The 21,409-nt window shown below is 44.9% G+C and overlaps 1 protein-coding gene across 3 annotated transcripts in view; it reads right to left on the reverse strand.

Moving 5' to 3' along the window:
* The window catches only part of RASAL1 (RAS protein activator like 1), a 93,721-nt gene that overhangs the window by 3,193 nt on the left and 69,119 nt on the right, over nt 1-21,409 (reverse strand). Inside the window, exons 6-15 of one of the 3 annotated variants that reach the window (XM_083145468.1) lie at nt 18,391-18,472; nt 13,010-13,156; nt 12,711-12,802; nt 11,715-11,832; nt 11,464-11,614; nt 11,192-11,256; nt 9,546-9,658; nt 6,484-6,676; nt 6,194-6,331; nt 5,106-5,250 (exon numbers count right to left, since the gene is read on the reverse strand). In XM_083145468.1, coding sequence (XP_083001594.1) covers nt 5,106-5,250; nt 6,194-6,331; nt 6,484-6,676; nt 9,546-9,658; nt 11,192-11,256; nt 11,464-11,614; nt 11,715-11,832; nt 12,711-12,802; nt 13,010-13,156; nt 18,391-18,472 — 1,244 coding nt within the window. Of the gene's footprint in view, nt 1-5,105; nt 5,251-6,193; nt 6,332-6,483; nt 6,677-9,545; nt 9,659-11,191; nt 11,257-11,463; nt 11,615-11,714; nt 11,833-12,710; nt 12,803-13,009; nt 13,157-18,390; nt 18,473-21,409 lie in introns of those variants that run through there. The other 2 variants (XM_083145474.1, XM_083145480.1) reach the window with 2 other exon arrangements.

The following is a 21,409-nucleotide window of genomic DNA, read 5'->3' on the forward strand; positions in this document are numbered from 1 at the left end:
GTATAGATGGATCCTCTCTAGAAAGCGGCTTAGTTCCAAATTTGCAATCACCTGTACACCAATCTTTCATCAAAAATCCTGACAAGTGGACCCTGAGAATGTGACCGCCATTTTAAACTGGCTGCAGCTTATTGGACTACTAGTCCCTTGGAGCTTCCAGGGTTTTGAAAAATATTATTATAAATAATATACCCCATTGCCCAAATTTCTGCTATCACCAAAAAGGCAAAACCTTTCAGAAGTATCTCACAAGAAATTCCTGTGGTTCATGAAGTTCAAGATTTTTCTTCTTGAAAATAATGGGGGTGATTCTGATTGACTCCCTGTCTCGATGTTTTTCGGACTGCGCATGGTATATTATGTGCATGTGCAGGCCTCTTTTGCAAATGGTTTTCACATCGGGACGGGGGCGGATGGCAACGGGGACGGGTATCGCCCATGGGAGTGCCCAGCGTTTTGTGGCCGTCCCCATGGGTAATCAAATGGGATGATGTCTGCTGGGGGTCGGCGACATGCGAGGGGTCGGCGACATGCGAGGGGACGTGTCTTTGTTACACATGCCCTCACATGTTAATGTGGGGATTCGGCGGCGGTGTGGGGGGGTATTCGGCGGGGCGGCATCACAGGCTCTCGGTAAGCTCCGCAGCCTACTGAGCAAATCAGAATCGCCCCCATTATATCTGTGGATTTTTCTATTACAAAAAATGATTCTATTAATGATAGAATAGGCTTGGAAGGTCTATAAGGAGCAATTATTGTTACTGTGTACATAGCCTATAAAAACCTTTAATACTACCAGGTGGCACGAAGACTTAATCCTCGCCAAGTACAATAGGAACTTTTATTTTCTCTATTTGTTTTTTTTTTCTCTCCTTTGATCCAAGAAATTGAGAGTACATATCCTCTCTCAAACATTTCCAAGAACATAAATGTTCAATGCATTGTGGCTGCTAGTCCAATCAATATTTACAAAATTCCTCCAGGGACAATAATTATAGCGTATTCTTCGATGATCAGTCAACAGTGTCTAGATAGACAGTCAATAGGTCAACACCAAAAGGTAAACATGCACAAGGTCAACAATGACAAAATGTCGACATGCACTTCGTTGACATTCACAAAAGGCCGTCATGCACTAGGTCAACATTGACAAAAGTTCGCCACAGGCAAAAAGTTGATGTGGCAATGGTCGACACGTGAAAAGGGATTTTTATACTGTAACATCCATGTGGACGCCAATTGGGAATAGTAATGTGGCCTGGCCAAAGAATGGCAAGTGAAAAGAGTCATGTGAGGGCACACGCTACACTAATTCGGGGTCCAGGTACTAAGTGTCAACTTTGACACCCCCCAAAAAATAAGAAAAACTCATGTCAACATTTTCATGTGTCAACCATTTCCATGTCCTCCTTTTGCTTGGGTCAATCTTTTGTCACTGTCAACTTTGTGCATGGAGTCGACATATTGACTATCTATCAAGACATCATTATCCAGAACCATTATCTTCACCCCGGGCATCCTCCTTTGGCCACAATTCCACTTATTGCGAACTATGGGCCTGATTCAGTTTTGATCGTTCGGGACAGAATTCAGCCCGGTGTGTGCATGTGTGAACCCCTGTGCAAACACCTTTGGCGAGTATCACGCTCACTGAGACGTTCCCACAGGCAGGAGAGGGAAGGAGGCGGATACAGGGCTGGCTCCCATAAAAACGCTAGGCACGACACGATGCCTGCTCGGTCGGTGGTGTTTACCTGTTCACTAGGCTGCGGATATGCAGCCTAGTGAACAGGTCTGAATCAGTTATGAAGAAACCTCAATAGGTGATATCATATCTGCCCCCTCGGAGTGCTCCTAGACAGGATATTTGCGTCCACATCCTCCTGTTCTGGAAATAGGCAAGACTCATATTACTAAGGTCATAATAATAAAACAGTTCTTTGGACCCATATCTCAGAACACTAGAGATATGTGGAACGTATTGCTCTCTGAGCAGAAGTCACTATATTAGTGTGTAGGTTTGCTATTGACACTACTGTTTGTGATCACCAATACGTCACCAAAGACACATATACTTCTGCAAAGACACATATAGGCCCTTATTCTGATCGGTGCGGCCGGATCCGAATATGCGGCCAGGACCGTGCGTGCGAAACCCCGCCTTCCATACGGATCGCCAACTCCGTCCGTACGCGGTAAGAAGCTGGCCGAATGGACCGCACGTGTAATTTTCATGGAATACGCCTCCTCCATCTCAGGGAACCTCCCCCATCATCGAATGCAGGACCGAGTGGTCCACCAGCTCCCGCAACCTCAGACCACACGGACATTTTTCCGTGCAAAAGCAGGGATATGGGCGGGCAGCTGACATCCGGCGATGTCATATGTCCGCCCCCTACACGTGCGTCACGACTGCATTACCATACGTACGCCCAGCGTTTGTATGGGAACGCCCATGAAACGCGGGGCGTATGCATATGGTAATGAGCCCAAATAGCCCTTCACGCCCCTCTCCACCCCCTGTTCGGAGTGTTCACATTTCATGCGCGATTTGGCCCTACGCCCCGCTCGCACATGCGCAGAGACGCCTCTGCACATGCGCAGACACAAAACATCGGCGGCACGAACGCACGCGGATATTACCGCACCAACCAGAATAAGGGCCATAGTGAGGCTGGTTCAGAATGTACACGAGTATATATGCAGGTCATTATGGTCAATGCTCACTTGCACCTACTGCTCCACATAGTATGTATAACAGATATGCCTGCAGACAGTCATATTTATGCTTATGTCCAGGGGCCTGATTCTGACCTGATCGCTGAACTGCGAATTTTGCAGCCAGAGCAATTATACATCCACTTTACATGTGCATGGACCTTACTTATAGCATATGCGCAAGGCCATCCTACTCATGAAAGCCAGCTACGGCTTTTTGGCACGGGCCACAGGCTGATTGACAGGCGAACAGTGTTTGGAGGAGGCACCTGACCATTTCCTGGGAATGTTTTCAGGGAGAACCTGTGACGTCAGCCGCAGCCCCGTTCAGGCACTTCTACTAAAGCCGCCAAGTACGTGAGGCCTCCACACACACAGTAGTGTAGGGGGGGACACACACTATCATTTGATGGTGGCGTGACATGAATGGATTCGCAGCCTTGCACAGGGGTGGAATTATACTCTGGTGGGGCAGCGTTTACCTGATCATTGGGCTCTGAAGATTAGCAGCCCAGCGATCTGGTCTGAATCAGGCCCAGGTCTGAAGAGCCTGCACTTGCATAGAACCGCTTTTACTCTACTATACCTAGGTGGGAATGCTCCGTTACTTCCTATGCCTCTTACATGTATATGACTTTGCATTGCCCATGCTTGTATACACAAGATATGCTCAGCTATCAGACGGATACAAATAAAAAAACGACTCTAACCTTTTTTTTCCTTATTGATAACTAAAGACATAATAATTGATTACATAACTACTGTTTTTTTGCAGCTTAAATACATCAACTGCAAAACAGACACTGGGGCAATCATATACTTAATTCATCAGAGTCCATCTGTATATATATTTCAATTGATTTAAAAATAAATACAATTTAGAAGCACCAATCAATAGATAAAAGAAAATGTAAAAGACTGAGTATTGCTAGTGCACTGCCAGTTCCATTATCAAGAAACCGAGAGAATGTGACACAACTGTACATTTATCTAGAACAGGCCTCAGTCAGGCACTTGTTAGGGAGGCCATCAAGAACCCTATGGCGACATAGTCATTCCTTCATGGGAGAGCATCATTATTAAAATCAAAAGCATTCATATCAAATCATAGAGCATTCGTAGAGCATTTTTTGACATTACACACATTTTAGGGCATATGCATCAATGCTTGGAGAGAGATAAAAAAAAATGACTGTAAAGCCCCATACACACTAGGAGATATTGTTCACAATATCACCCAAAAGGGCTTTCTGAGCGATATTGTGGACAATATCGCCTAGTGTGTACACTCCCTGTCATTACCGATGCGCATGCCTGCTCGTCGTTAATGACCCCCTTCCTCATACACCATGACCGGACGAGGTAGGTCCTCGTTAACGTCAGCCATGCTGCAGCGGCTGCACGGCCATCGCTCCCCTCGCTGCCCCCTTACAGTCGCTCACCTTGGAGATGCCATAAGCAAGTGTGCATGGGTCACTTAATGGGCTTAATGGTAATTTTCAGGGTCTGTATCTGCTGACGGCTGCAAACTGTATATACAGAGGCAGAACTCTGGGAGGCAATGGAGTCATCTGCCGCTGGGCTCCTGCTCCCAAGGGGGCACCTCTCCTCCCCTGTGAGTTTAAATTCATTAATTGAAAGCCATTAATATAGTATCTCTGGCTGTGTTCTGTAACATGTGTTCTCTCTCTCTCTCTCTCTCTCTCTCTCTCACATTTTCTATATATTTTATATAAGATTGTGTGTGTATATGAGGGGGGCACCAATATATATCTTGCCTCCGGGCAACTGGGACGAACTTACGCCACTGTGTATATAGCTTGCGAATGTGTACACAAATGTGTTTGCTAATATTAGCACCTCCAAAGCCCAGAAAATCATGAATTAGGCAAAAAGTACCAACCAATCAGCACCTGTTATTTTCAAACACAGCCACTAACATGACAGTTGGAAGCTAGTTGGCTATTACTTTATCTTTCTCCACGTTATCATTCACCAAACATTTATGCAGATCCCTTTTGTGTTAAACTGTAAGAACCCCAACATAAGAAAATAGAACGCAATTATTTAAATAGGGACTTCAGATAAAAACACAGGTGAGAAGGATGCAGGTGAGATTCAGTAACCTGTATCCTGGTAAAAGACACTCATCTAAATCCCAGTGACATAGACTAAACAGAAAGAAAGATAAACTGAGAATGAGATTGAAACAGTACAATGGTAGAATGAGTAGGATGTCATGTTAGGAAGATGAAGGCAGGAATGATGTCATGTTAGGAAGATGAAGGCAGGAATGATGTCATGTTAGGAAGATGAAGGCAGGAATGATGTCACCACCTGGATCTGCCTGGACATTAACTAATAACACTATTACTGCTACCACACACCAACATCACTCTCCATGTCTATGAGCTTGTCCAAGAAATCCCGCAACCGCCCTACACTCTGTTGAATGAGGGGATGTAATGGAGACATCCACTGTTCTTTTCCATGGCCCAACTGCTGACCAAGATTTCCAATACTTTGTACAGCCTGAGTCAAAGAGATAAGGACAAGTCAGTAACAGATACAGTACCCATGTTGCAATGAACAGAATCAGAGTAATTAAATGTTCTCTAACTAACGTACAGGTATTGACAAGACTGAAGCCATCAATGACCACAAACTCCAGCAATAAAATCATTGCCAAATATCACTACTAGAGTGATACCTGTGTTGTAATAACAGGGGAAACTGCAGGACCCAGCAAGTAATGCTCGCTATATGTTTACGAGGTTACTTCCAGATAAATTGCCTGCACTGTTGTACCGTAATACGTTTGGTTGAAAATAAGATGCACAGGCATTTCAGGAGAATAGCCAGTGGTGGTTTTTACCTATGGGCAGCAGGGCTGCAGCCCCCCCAGGTAAAATCCACCACTATAGTGAAGCCAGATGCAGTCTGTGAGACTACACTGGCTTCACTGTGACTCACAGTGACTTCCTACTGGAAGTCCGACCTGCCAGTCACCAAGGCAGTCCCATTGGGAGGTGTTACCTCCCTCCAGGAAGCCTTGCTTTGGGCTGCCATGCAAAAACGGCAAAATGCGCATGCGCAGTGCCTATATCGGAACTGCGCACGCGCTGTCCCGATGCCTGTAACTTATATTGTACAGGCGCTGGGACAATGATTACTTCTATGGGCTGCTGCCGAAGCAACCCATAGATGCTGGCCATATGTGCAGTACATATGTTTGTACTGCGCATGCTCCAGTCCCGGTGCCTGTCATCATAGGACAGGCACCGGGGACCTGAAGGTAGCAGCAGTGACAGGGGGAGGGGGGTGCCTGCGGCCAGAGGCAGCCCCCCTCCCTGAAAGAGGTAGGAGCCGCCACTGAGAACAGCACAGGCTACAATGACAGAGCAGAATACAAGCAATCTACAAACAAAACCCCACTCTGCCTAGCCAGAGCTTGGTTTACGCTACTGAGTGATACCTTAGCGAGCAGGAGTAAAGTGCGAGCAGTGCGTGGATCTGCGTGTTGCTCCCGTAAGTGGAACAGCTTAGGAGTAAGGATGGCAGGAGCAAAAAAGCGTAAGAAGAGGAAACCACTGATGGAGGCATACTTCACATCCTGAATTCAAGCAGAAAAATATTATTAGCCAGATTGTATCCCATGAGGCAATATTTCCACAAGAGTGTACTGTCATTTCTGGTGGAAGGCACTGCATGCTATTCTTTTTTGTAAAACTTTTAATACATAAAAACTTATATTGTTATTTTCACCTGGTTGCCTACTCCAGCAAACCGCTCCTCCACCCGCTTATGTAGCTGTTTGAAGCAAAGGCGCATACCAGGTGGGCATTGTTCCACTGAGCCCAAGATGGCATTAGTTATGTCACTTAGGTAACCTCTCAGAGACTCCACACTGCTCTCGCGGATCTGCTGCTCTGAAAGTGAGCCTTTAAAGGAGATACGTCTGCAAAGAGAGGGAAACACATTCAGTCCAGTCTTGGATGTTAGCAAAACCTGGAAATTATGTTGTATTGATTGGAAGACATTTAGAAGCCATCATGGGAAATTTCCCACAAAAGGGATCACATTTGCTGATGCTGTGCTTTGCTTATGTTTAACTACTCCTTTCTGTAACTAAAAACCCAGGCAACCTAGTCCAGTGCCAGAAGTGGCATTTCTCTGCAAGGTTTCTTTTCTCCATGTTGATAAATTATCAATGATTCTATAGACATACAGGTGCTGATTCTGAGTTGGACATAGGTAAAACATGCATTCGTTGCAGCAGCCTGTGGACTAAGATATGCTAATATAGCTATCTGTCCATCCAGGCCTATCTATGGCCCTTATTCTGATTGACGCGGACTTTACCGCATTCTTACGGATCGCGTCTTTTCGGCGTCTGCGCATGCGTGGAGAACGCAACGCGCATGTGCCACGCCTAGACTCCGTACCAGTTCGGCCAAATCCCGTCCAAAACTGTACCCCGCAATCAGTCGGGAAATCTGGGCGTATTATGGGCGTCATGCGGAATGGCACATGGGCGTAGTTTCAAAGTGGGCAAAACGGGGCGGAAACATGGGCGGACACGGGGGAGTACACTTATGTTGGGGGGCGTACATTCGGATACCACTCCGAATGCACGCGATGAAAAAGGGCAGAAATGTGCGGTGTCCACAAGTGTACTATTGCTTTGCGGACACCACTCGTTCATGCGGTAGGCGAACGTACGCCTAATGACTACAAGCTTTAACACCTGAACCCAATAGAATCTACTCCTTTACTCATTACTCACTAATAGGCCGCTTGTCAGTGCTTTAATTGAAACCATTGCTGCTTCAAGGAACCCTTACTAAACACCCACATATCCTGTACTTGTCAGACACTTTAAAACTGCTAACAATGGACATGACAGAATATTAATACTAGCAATACACATGTGTATTCGACATGTACTCATGAAACCACACATTTTTGGGTAAAGTAAAAAAATTTATTTCGATACATGTCACAGTCAATGCCACTGTGATGCAATGACCAAAAAATACAAAATCAAAAAAAATACTTCATAGTGGGTTGTTTGGCGTAAATACTCCGCTTACGGGCGGTAGCACCGCTTGGCTCCCGTTCGGATGCGGTATTCCCGTGCATACTCTGTAATACTCTGTAATACCGTGCAGAATCGGAGTGTTTCTCCCGCACACGCATGGTTTGTATGTCGTCCGTAAACACGCCCTGTTCTTAAAGAGTGAGTCCGTCCGAATGCGGAGGACACGTGGGCGTTTCTACGGACGATGGCCGCATGCGGCAAAACACCGTGGCGTGCGGACCGCTCCGTAAGAATGCGGGAATATCCGCACCAACCAGAATAAGGGCCTATATTAGTGCGCTGTCATGTGTCCCGCTCACACCACCCACTATTTTATTTGTGTCCATGAATTAGCTGTCATTGTTAGTATATGGAATTTCAACCGCCCCATGATGGGTGCAAGGAAATCCATCTGAAACATATAAATAACTTGTTGTTTGTACACTGGACTCTTATGACACTCCAATCAGACACATCCACTCATCTCCATACACCATGCCCAGTTGGCACCTATAGACGCCTACTTGGGTCTAGTCCCGGGACTAATGAGACCCTACAGAGTCGCAACTGCTTGCGGATTTGGACACAGCACGTGTCACGAGCGCACACCAGATTTTCCTATTCAGACAAGTGCACACCCCAACATGCAGAATCACCCCAACAATAAATGTGGTATAGAAAATTTGACAAATATTAAAATAGCTAGAAAAATGTAAGCAGTGATGAAATCAGCATTGTGAATAAATAAAAAAAATGTGAGTTAAAAATGTCACTGTAAAGCCTATCAGGCAATGCTAGTAGACTTACTCTATGTAGCTCCTGCTACTGAGATATGGGACTGATTCAGGGGTGCATGCAATATCAATTTGGGATGATTTGGGATGATTTGGGATGCAGTAGAGTGTTTCGTGCCACTGCACATGCACCGAAGTCAAGCATGCAGTGACTGAATAGCGCACACAGAGGATTTATTCATACAGCGAGTGACAGTTAATTTGGGAGTGGCTATAAAACCACAGGCGTGTTGGAGCCAATCAGCCAATGCAAAATCATTCACGTCCAGGCATCTAAAGTGAGATGCTAATTCTGAGACACCGTAGAGTTGCTCAGAGGTCTGTTGTGTGCCACATATTTTCACATACTGTATATGGGTGATTGACAGGTGTTAGACGCTGGCAGTGGAGGCCTCTCTGTGAGCCAAATCATATCTGTGCATGCAACTAGATGCTACTCAGACTTAGGTCTGTTACCTATTCAATCTGTGCCGATATTTCCTAACAATGGAAATAGCAGCACTCACCTATAACAGCATTGAAGGGTGTAAGATCTGAGTTTTTTAAAAGTTGGATCTGTTTTGTCGGAAACGGGCATGGATTGTCAAATTCACAGCCATTTTCGCTGATCCATGGACTTTCCAACACTCGACAGCCAGAACACTGAATTACAGCTGGGAAGAAACAAAAACGGCCTGGGATTCCAACTGTCAGGAAGTTCCGACAGTTGGAATCCTGGATTCTAGTTCTTTGTTCTAGCTTGACAGTCAATGCTTCCTATATCTGAATCCTTAGTGTTTGGGTAATGATTTTAAAATGGTGAATAATATTAAGGGCAAAATCTACTCAAGTTATTGAATTATTTATACTGTAATTGTTGCCAATTAATTTTATTTTACAGTCAAAAAACAGAAAATAATAACCATCATCAACATAAAATGAGGTATTCAGGAAAAGCCTGTATAGCCTCTTACCTACTGCGATTCATGTCAATCTTGCAGGGATCAAGTTCTACATACTTCTTCTCCTCAAAGATCCGGGTAATTATGGGCCTCAATACCTCATGAAGGAAAGGCATTCCCACTATCTGGCAGGAGAATGGTAGAGTAAGGGTCTCATTTATACAGTCCATTTCTTATTGCACAAACATGCCTAGGCCTATGACTCATGCTCATAGCAGTTGAAACCTATATCACAGTTTTTGGAATGCACACTGGAAAATCCCCCTATGAGCATGATTCAGAGTCGGACATGGGATTGACCGATGCTGAGTCTTCAATAGCACAGCATCTGAAAAGAAGGACCACATATGCACTGTGAGCAGAGACACGGCCGGCAGCACCTGCAGGACCAAACTATTGTCCTTTAACCCAGCCCCACTGGCGCTAACTGCAGCGCTGCCTACTGTCATAGATGCAGCATTACAAGACAGTATTTGCGTAATATCTGTATAGTCCCCCACATATGTGTATTAATACAAAAATGTATACTTTGTGTCAGATCGCTATTCGATATGAGCTACTATGAACAGTAACTTTGTTAATAGTAACCATTACAATAGAGACAAGGCACTATCATCAGTATACTGTAACATTTATTCTCCTGTAATAGCACAAGCAGAGAACAATAAGCAAATAATTAAAATGATAGATACGGACAAAAGACAGTGGGTGACATTTAATAGGATGCAAATTTTTTTGGGGGAGGGGCATATTTTCACAAAAAACATCCGTTTTCGCACTTTTTCCGAAATCGCTATTTTAATGAGATGCAAAATGCAGCAAAAATCTTTTTTTTTGCGGCAAAATCGCACATTTTGAAGTGGCAATTTTTACTCACACTTCAATTCGCATCCTGATGTTTTCCCATTATAAAGTATACAACTCACAACTTTAATGAGATTTACTAAAAATCATTGTGATCTGTGCATGGTTCCAGTGTAAAAAAAAGGCTTAAAACAAAAAACGGTCCCCCTCCTGAGCATAACCAGCCCCAGGTTTAAAGAGCCGGTCCTGGTTTCAGAAAAGCACGGGGCAAAACAAAAAGGGGTCCCCAGGATTTTATAAAACCAGCACCAGGCTCCCCAGTTAACCCTGCCCGTCACCCAATCATGGTCCAGGAAAATCCAGATTTAACTGTACTGCTGGGGGACTACTAGTCCCAGCGGGCCCTTTATTGCCTGGCATGCAGGAACTTGTGGTTCGCAAAGTCCCTGCATGCGGTGCTAGCTTGCTAGGACTTGTAGTGCCACAGAAATAGTTTTTCCTTTTTTTTACACTTTAATCAGCTCGATGCCCACCGCCCAGGACACCAAACACGCATAGAGACACTGCAGCTTCTATAGGGCTGGTGAAAGTTTCAATGCTGCGACCGGATCTAAGGTCGCACCAATCGGTAATTCATGTACACTGAGAGTGGGCGCCTCAGTTCTTGCACAGAAGTACACAAGGGATGGACTTTGTAGCAGCATTTGCATTAAGTTGCAGGTGAACAACCTCTAATAGACACAGCTGCGGGAGCTCCTGCCTCCACCTCTAAATAACGCCCTGTGACTTTCCTTGTTACATCTACCCCTGATGAAAATGTTGATCTCTTTACTACACTTGTTAGTGTGACCTACCTTCATATACTGCTCCATTGATTTTGATGCAAGTGAGTTTGACCGGAAAAGTGTATTTGGGTCAGCTACAAATCAGAAAGAAAACATAAGTTTTTAAAAAGAGGCGTGTAAATGAGTGAGAGCAGCACACGGTTTATAAAAGTGCTATAAACTTTTCTAACAGTATGAAGTGTCATTGTCCAGCAAGAAGATGGGCACTAGCTAGAGAAATGAAATGATACATGAGCTGATATGAGACTGTATTCGAAGAATCTGTCGATGGGTAACCTCACCAGTTCGATTCACCTCTCGCATATTCAGTTTGTCAAGGAAGGTTACCGCCAGCCCCTGCCCCAGAAACATTTTCACCAGCTTAACAGCCACCTCCTGCCGACTCTCTGCGGAGCACATCTCCTCTAGAAGTGCCAGCACACTACAGTCTCCCTGTATTGGAGAACATACATGATGACAGCTCACATCTGCACACACGGAATACAATTACTAATCTCCACAATGAGCATAATAACCACTATCAGCATCCCACCTGGCCAGATGACTGGACCGAATCCACAAGGAGCTGGATGAGGTTCTGGTAATAAAGAGACGGAAGAATTCGCTCCTCCGATAGGTTTACTTTGACACGCAGGGACCCAAGTTTACCTCTGGAAGACAGAATGATAAGCAATGTAACACAGGCCCCAAAGTGACACTTGAAATACTGTACATAGGCAATGACAACATGTACACACAGTGATGCGCTCACAATAACACTACAAAGCAATGTATATATAATAACATGTACACAAAAAATATAATAACATGTATTAGAATATTATAGTATGTCTATAAATCCCTAAGGAAAAAAATAGATGCTGACCTTGCTAAAAGTTTACTATAGTAGAATATATAATAAATGTATGACGCATGGCATTGAAGTAGAATATGCATGGTGGTGCGCCTGTTGTTCTAGTCACCTAGATTAACCCTTTGAGTGCCAAGAGAATTTGTCGAAATACTGTAGGTGTGAAAATTGCCAAGCAAATATTTTTATTCATCATAATGACCTGTAATGTTTAGCTTTGTAGGAAATGTAATATTTTTTGACACAACATGTTTTATTTGAATTTATATAACAAAGTTTGCTTTCTTTAATGTTGTACTTTTTGCAAACATTTTAAAAAAGATTTGTGTAAAAATAAAAATAATAATATTAAAGTGCACCTGTCACCATGAATATCTAATGATCTCAATATTAAGCATTATATTTATTTACATGTTTATTTTGTCTCTCTTTTCAATAAGCATATGCCAGTGGTTCCAGTATGCAATGAGAGAGTTTGGAATAAGTTAGCAACATTATGTTAGTGCGCAATAAAGAGGGCTCGTTCCACTGTGATTAGGGGAAATATATTTAACATTCCTTGCTGTTTTATACAATGTAGCTTTACGTCACAGTGACAGATTCGCTTTAAAGAGCAGCCCCACTCCCTTTTCGATAGCAATGTCATGGTATGATGTCACAGAACAAGCATCGTTCTACCCATTCTCCTCCTCCGTGTTTCCAAAAGGCAGGAGACGAAACCAGCCAGTCACCGCAGGATTTCTGTGCAGGGGCTCCAAAGGGAACCACACCTGAAGGGGGTTTGACAGGGTGAGTGATGGAAGACATTGTTTAAACATGCAAGGAGTGAGAGAACAGAGGAAAGTTAATTGATACAATAGGTGTATAAATCATGACAGACATATATTAAACAGTAGGAAAGAGGGACATGATGTAAGAATGAAAGATAAAGGTAAGAAGGATGAGAGATGAGCACATTTTAGAAGTCAGATGCTTACACGGCCAAGGAAATCATTCTTTCCAACCATATCCCAGTCCCAAACTTCAATGCTTATCACTTGGTCTCCAGGATCTAGTTCTTCTATTCCTCGCAGGTCAAACTCTAAGACATCATTCCAGCGTGGGAAACGTGTTCTTTTAATCACCTGCAAACAAGCTATATGGTAATATAGTGCAATTACACTGCAACAGGTACTGAGAATAGGGGGAAAGACTTGCATGCAGAGCTTTTTTATGGTACTTGGCTCATTCAGGGGTAGATGTATGAAGCAGTGATAAGGGAGAATTGATAAAGTGCCTGGTACATTATCACTGGCCAATCAGTTCCTAACTGTCCCTTTTTAAACCCAGCCTGTAATGTAAAAGTCAGGAGCTGATTGGCTGGTGATAAAGAACCAGGCACTTTGGGGGAAATTTACCAATATGGATTCGTAAAAAATAGGTGTATTTCTGCCTACGAATACACCTATTTACTATCCCGAAAATACAACAATTCGTATTCCTAATGATGGGACATTCGTATTTGTATTTACAAATACGAATGTCTACACCATCGATAGGATACGACAGGAATCACCATTCAAAAGAATGGTGGTTCCTGATTTACTGAGCAGCCGTATTGATAATACGGCTGCTAATTGGTGTAAAACAGGCACGTATTTTGGTCCGACGTAGTCCAGGGCTTCTTCCTCCTCCTTCCATCTTCTTGCTTCTTTTTCAAGCTGCCGGCGACTCCAGACTGTCAGAGCCGCAGAGATCCTTCCTCCTCGGCGTCTGTACTCAGAATGAATTCTGGCCGACTTTCCTGGCTCCTGATTGGCCGCTAGGCGGCTCCTGATTGGCCAGAATTCATTCTTAGTACAGACGCCGAGGAGGAAGGATCTCTGCGGCTCTGACAGTCGGGGAGCTTGCTGGAGTTGCCGGCAGCTTGAAAAAGAAGCAAGAAGATGGAAGAAGAAGGAAGAAGCCCTGGACTACGTCGGACCAAGCCAGAAGAACTTCCATGGAGGACCTGGGTGAGTTGAATTTCCCTCCACAGGTCCACCATGGATTTCTTCGGACCCGGACCTGACACCGACATGAAGATCGACATGGTGAAGAATGACGACATGATCCGGAACCAGGACAAGGCACCGGATCAAGACTCTGGGACCTACCTACGGGATCAAGATAGGTAAGTATCAGTGTGTGTATAATGTATGTATTAAACTTTTATTTTTCAGGTGTCAGTGTGTATTTATTTTACTATTTTTTTACTGTGGAACTACAAGACCCAGCGGGCCCTTTAATGCCCCGCAGGCTGGGACTTGTGATTCTCCAAGTCCCAGCTTGCAGGGGAGGCTTGCTGGGACTCATAGTTCCACAGTTTAAAACAATAGTTTATTCATCTTTTTTTTTACACCAAGATCAGCTTGATGCCCACCGCCCAGGGGCATTGAGGACAGCACCAGGCTTCAGCCTGGTCAGGTAAGTCCTGGAGGGGGGGGGGGGGCCTTTATTGGGGGGGTCCCCACTCCCCCAGGTCCCCTGGCCAAGCTGACTGGTCAGAGGGTTAATGCTTTGGCCGGGGGGACTTGTATAAAAAGTCTCCCCCCGGCTGTGGCATTACCCTGCTGGCTGGTTTGGCCTGGGGCTGGTTCTTAAAATACGGGGGACCCCTAGTCATTTTGTCCCCCGTATTTTGGGAACCAGCCCCGGACCTGGAGCCTGGGGCTGGTTGTTAAAAATTGGGGAACCCCTATTTGTCGGGTTCCCTGATTTTTAATTACCGGCCCCGGCTCTTTCAGCCTGGTGCTGGTTACAGCTGTGGGGGGGACCTCACGCTGTTTTTTTTTATTTATTTATTTCATTTTCTATTTTTTTTACACCTTGCAGCCTGCACGGATCTGACTGATCCGTGCAGACTGCTCACACTAATTCGTATTAGCGGCCGTATATACGGCCAGCTAATATGAATGGTTACACCATCGGAAGGTTACAAAGCAGTCGTATCTGACTGCTTTGTACATTCCCCTCCGGAACACGACTTTGCATACGACTGAAACAGTCGTATGCAGTCGTAGGGAAAATACTAATACGAAAAACTAGGTTTTTCATATTAGTAAATTTCCCCCTTTATCACATTTCCTCCCTTATCACTGCTTCATACATCTACCCTCCAGAGAAGGGGTTATATGTAAACAAATTATGTTCATTTATTTCCATTAAACTTCAGCTATTACTACACATACCATAGGCAGCACCTTTCTGATCGGAACCTTCATTTTTACAAATACATTGAGTTGAGTGTCTGCTTCTACTTTGAATACTCTGAAAGTGTCAGTAGTGTACCAGTCATGGGTGCAGGCTGTACAGTACTATGATTTACAGGGGCTCCGCACTGGCTGTCAAAGTTTCATTGGGTCGGTTGTTGACCCATGAGCTGGTCACAACCTTGGCTCCTTCTTACAGAAGAACAGAATTTAATGTCCTGGTACTTTCCACCCCCTACCCAACCTGGCTCTGCTTCCTGCATTTCAGCCTAGGATAGCATGCCTGGGCTCCTACACCAACATTAGCTACAGTATTAAAATGCTACTACTGATCTTACAGCAGAGATAGGAATGCTTTTGCAAAGGTCCACACCTATCAATTTCAGACAGGACACTGAAGCTGTACATTGCTCAGGACAGAGACCTCATCCGTTTCTCTTCTCAGATACAAGCGACTCACCCCTCCTCTTTCTCTCTCCCATGTTTACCGGTTCGTCCTTACTTATGGTCAAATATGGGCAGTCTATACTGCCACTTACATTAGTGGAGCCATAGAGGTAAGAAGCTAATATGCACACATGACAAGTGGAGTGTAGGAAGGACATGCCACATAAATCTTCCAGAATCTCCCCTTATCACATACACCCATCCCGAAATTGATCAACATAATAGACCATTTAACACTCATCCAAAGTACCTAGAAAATTAAATGGGAACGAAGATGCACAACTGAGAAAGAAGTAGCACAATGGCGGAATTATGGGCCCTACACACATGCTGATGTGTGTAGGGCGACCTAGCTGTGCTATGTCGGGCCGTTCTGCTCAGCACACAGAGCTGACAGCCCACACACAGAGCGAGCTGTCAGCTCTGTGTGCTAAGCGAGCAGACAGCGCCAGTGTTCTCCGGTGGGAGAACCCTGCCGATGCCGATATTGATGGACACTGTTCATCAATCTCGGCCAGCGACAAAGACGCGCGGGGACGATATAGCCCCCACACACACACCGATGTGAGGGCATTTTCTATGCGACTTTGCCAAACTAAGCAAAATCGCTTAGAAAATGCCTTAATATCGGCATGTGTGTAGGCCGTATTAGTAGCTAAACTGAGAAAATAGTAATTATCTAGGGCAGTGGTTCCCAACCTGGGGTACTAGTACCCCTGGGGGTACTCTGCAGACCAGTTGGGGGTACTTGAAAATAATATTGGTAATGGCGGACGATGAAAAGGTCTTTTGATGGCTGAAGAAGACCCATTGCCATGGAGACAAACCATGTTGTGTCATATGCCTGACCAGCAATCCACTGGGAGCTTCCCATGCTGCCCTCAGACATAAGCAGTCATCTGCCCTGCACTGACAAAGGTGGAGGAAGCAGCGGCATTAATCCTACCGGTGTTAGCGGGAATCCTGGAGATAATACACAACCAGTCTAGACACAGAAGGGCATGATTCCTTGCTGTATACTACTCCTCCGCTCCTCCTTTATATAAGGACATGCATAAGGATCCGCATACCGCTAAGTAATGTCCATATTTCAAAGTGAGAGGAGGGGGTACGTATCAATGAAAAGCCTAATCCAGGGGTACGGGAGAGAAAAAAGGTTGGGAACCACTGATCTAGGGCAAAAGACAGGTCCAGTGCGAGTGACCTGTGCATGCTTACCTACAACTTTCTACCTAAACCTTTGTGACAGAAAAACTAATACTAAGTACTTAGTACTCCATGTGGGAATTAAATTCTCCACTCGGCCATATCAGTGCAGCACCCGCCACATTTTATCTTGCATAAAAGTTTTTGCTCCCTCATAAGGTATCTGTGTGAATCTGCCATTCAGCTGGCCGGCCAAAGTGTGTGAGAGGGGTGTGCCTTTGGGGTAAACGATATTGCACAAAAAGCATAGCAACGAGGGGTGGTTAAGTACCTGTGTTTTTTTTTACAGTCCCCTTTTGCTCGATATACTTGGCCCAACGATATTCACACTTTTTCAATCCCTCCAAAAAATTGGTTTTGTTGAACTCGCTGGGGAACAATTCTGGGGAATTCCGCGGATGCGGCAGCAATTCTTTGCCCAATTCCACCAATTATTTTGCTGTGGCGACATGGAACGAGCATTGTCGAGGTAGAACAGCACTTTTTTCTTTGCCAAGTGGGCCCATTATATCTTGAATGTGTCATTGAATCTGCCCAATTATTAAGCATAATACTGCCCTGTGGATGTTCTTCCCTTTTCCAAATAGTCGATGAAGATTATAAGATTATGCGGAGCTTGGAGACAGCATCAGCTCCAAGTTATAACACCCACCCCCAATATGTGCACCGCTCCGTCCTTTCTAATGTCAGTGACCCATCTTTCTGCCGGGTCATTGTGGTAGCTTTCACACTGCAAATGCCTGTGCCAAAATCCCAGGCACGACCCAGCATTTGCTGTGTTAAAGGGGTATTATTGTACTTGCAGAAAGTAACTAAAAATGTAAAAGTAAATAGTTAATAAAATAATAATTTATTTAACATATTAATGATGGATGCATTAAGCATTTCTATCTTTGCAGGTAACGCAAAACAGGATCTATTTAAATTTCAGTAGTCATCTTACTATGTTTAGTAAACACTGCTACACAGTTATAAGGCCACCATACATTACTAGGACATCTATGAGGGGAGAAGTCCCAGATGATCTCCCTTTAACTGCCCAGGAACTTTCCGGATGGCAGGATAGCATGCAGTACTTTAACATGAAATATATTGCATACAATCCCAACAAGTTCTGCCGTAGGCTGTTGGATCCGACAGATCCTACATGCTGCACTTGCAATCTGGGGGCTCCAATCCAATGTGCACGGGACTGTGCATCAGATCCAATCTAAAACACATGCGACTTGCCCGATTACACCCGATTTCTTAGCCCGTTGTGTTGGAATTGGGTGAAATCTGTCAAAATCACATAACTGTATGGCCAACTTAAAGCTCAATAAACGTTGATTTACACAAACTCCGAAGACCAGAAGACAAAGAGGGGATTTAAGCGAGTATGTGAGCATTGCAGCCAGAATGAACAAACCAAGGTAGATGTTAGACACAGATGTTCACAAGATACAGACACAGGGCCGGAGTAGCAGTATACTCACTGAGGTCTCCAAAGTCTGATTGTTGCAGAAGATACGTACAAAGGGGTCTGATGTACCAGAGATGTCCCGGGGTGCTAGATCTCTGAAGAAGAGACAAGGCAACAGAACTCTTATATAGAACGCAGGTTACACAACAATTAACTAAACCCAGAATAGCATTGCATACTCAACTACAATCTTCATTTAACACAAGGCTTTATTCAAAATATTAACAAACATTTACATTATGTTTATGCTCATATTATGGAATCATGTACATTCGGGTGCCGGACGGGTTCCCGAAAGTCGGGATCCCGACAATCATTTACCCGACGACTCGGGATCCCGACTGTCAAAACGCAGACAGCCGGGTGCCCGACGGCCACCCGCTATTTTCCCTCGTGGGGGTCCACGACCCCCATAGAGGGAGAATAGAATAGGTGACTCGCGTAGCGAGCCACCGTGCCCGCAGCGTGGCGAGCGCAGCGAGCCCGCAAGGGGATTTTTTGCACTCGCCATGCTGTCTGACTCTGGCCAGTCGGGATCCCGATGTCGGGATAATGACTGTCAGGATCCCGACTGTCAGAGTCCCATACCACACCCGTACATTCACATATACCACAGATAAAATAGTTTCATTAAAAATGTAGGTAAAAACACTGGGTCTGTTTCCAAGGTAAGATAAAAAAAAAACAGCAAGTCATTTTATATCAGGATGAAGCCAAGTTGCAGTTGGGTATAAATACATTTATTTTTATTTATTTTTTTTTGCATGCATGCATGGCAAATGTTGGCTGTTTTTATGGAGTTCTTGTCAGTTGTCTGAGCATTCCTCCCTTCAGCCTCGGGTAGTGTCGGGTGGTAAAGGGGTTGTATCTGTGGGTCAGCTATTTCAAGATGGAGTTTTAAAATCTTTTACATAGCTGGCTGATGAGTTCAGTCTTCCTTCTATGTATTTCTTTAGATACCTACAACTTTGTCATCTCAATTCCCTCAAGGCCCTCCTGCTATACGGCACACTCCCTTTAAAATATTCCTCTTACCTTTAGACTCTATGCGTGCTCTCTCCTACTTATATTATTTCCTTCTGTCATACCATCCTACCTCTGACTTACCTAATTTACAACAGAAATGGGAACTGGAGGATGTTCACTTGCACTTCAACAAATCCAACAATTTATTCTTCATAGAACTTAAGTGATTCCAGCTAGGTTGGTGAAACTTGGTGGGAGGGCTTCAGATGCATGCCCTAAGTTTCAAGTTAGTTGTCACATGCCGCCAGGAGGCCATCGCACAAGAGGGACTCAGGGACTCAGTCTTCTCCCAACGCCGGCTCTCACTACACTGTAGCTACGTTGGTAGACAAGCAGACTCCATCGGAGCTATGCTGGTTGCTAGCGGATGAATATCAGTCACCTTCCAGCGGTAAGGTCTGCTCCCGGCGCCAGCTCTAGTACCATCAGAGCAATGCCGGTAGTAGCGGACCTTGCGCTCTCCTATTACCTAGTTTTCTTTTCTACCTCTCTGTCCTGTTGTCATGACTGGAGAATGGTGGACCCAGGAGTGACCTTGGTGGCTAGCTGACTAATGGAAACAGATCTCAGAGGCACGTAGATATAGTGAAGGAAGTTTATTGCATAATGGAAATAATGGTACAGGTGATTGCTTTGAGGAAAGGTAAATATCAGAGTCTGTAAAAGTCTTCGGGGAAGCTAGTGAGAATGATTGGAGCTGGGAGAATTCACCAGGGGAATTGGACTGGACACTTGGAGGTTGTAGCTGGAGACTGTGCAGATGCTGGAAGCAGATAATGCACAGAAGTTGGCAGCAGGAGATGTACAGGTACTGGGTGCCAGAAGCACAAAGCAGATGCAGATGAGGCACAGGTGCCGGAAGCACAAAGCAGATGCAGATGAGGCACAGATGTCGGAAGCACAAGAACTTGCAGCAGGGTTCGCACCAAGGCAGGAGGCTGAAGGTGCACAGGAGCTTGCAGCAGGGTTCGCACCATGGTAGGAGGCTGAAGGTGCATGGCAGCTTGCAGCAGGGTTCGCACCAAGGCAGGAGGCTGAAGGTGCACAGGAGCTTGCAGCAGGGTTCGCACCAAGGCAGGAGGCTGAAGGTGCACAGGATCTACTTGCAGACTGAGTGGTTCAGGACATGGAAGCCTGCCCAGAGAGAGCTCCTACAGCATGGAGCTTGGAAGCAACAATGCACAAGCAAGGTGTGTCTCCAGATCTGTGAAGATAACCCCTTAGAGAAGCACTGATTGGGTAGCAGGGTGATTGGGAATAGCAAAACCTGGAACAGTCTCTGAATGAGGCCAACAGGGTCCATAAACAGGGAACTTGCATTATTCCATTCCACCGGTAACTATGGAGTTAATGGCTGAATTAGAACTCACCCACCTCATTACTAGCACAGGCTCAGGACACATGATAGTCTAGCTGCAGCAGGCTAGGATAAACTGGACTGAAAAGCAGGCATGGCAGACCAAATACACAGACTACAGGCAGGATTGTGATGCCCTCTAGGTATATAGGGAATCTGCCTAGATTAAGCAGGGTCTGTACAAAAAGTCTTCTGAGCTATGCATATCCTTGGGAAGATTCCTGACTATTTCTAGTGCCTGCTGCTTGCTCAGCCCTGCCTGTCAGTTTATTCCAGCTGGCCTCTGACCTCATCGCAGCCTACACAGGCTGGTCCGGTTCGTTTGTCTGCTCCAGTCCACTGGGTTACACTGGACCTTCACAATACTCTCTGGTCTCAGCTTCAAGTCCAGTTCCAGTTATCATTGTCTTCCAGTTCTTCTCATTGGATCCAATTGTCTTATCATCAGCTCCATTCTTCTTTCTGGATACAATCCCAGCCTTCATTACCTTCTTCAAAACATCATCTTCTATCTCCAGTACAGCCTTCACAGCAATCTTCCATTACCCCAAGTTTTTCACTTGCTTTATTTACGTTAGTCACTGACTTTTCTCAAAGAAGTACTTGAGTTTGCTATTGTTTTCCCCTATATGAAATCATTTATTAAACC

This window comes from Crinia signifera, chromosome 1, assembly GCF_055691185.1.
Source record: "Crinia signifera chromosome 1, ASM5569118v1, whole genome shotgun sequence".
NCBI lineage: Eukaryota > Metazoa > Chordata > Amphibia > Anura > Myobatrachidae > Crinia > Crinia signifera.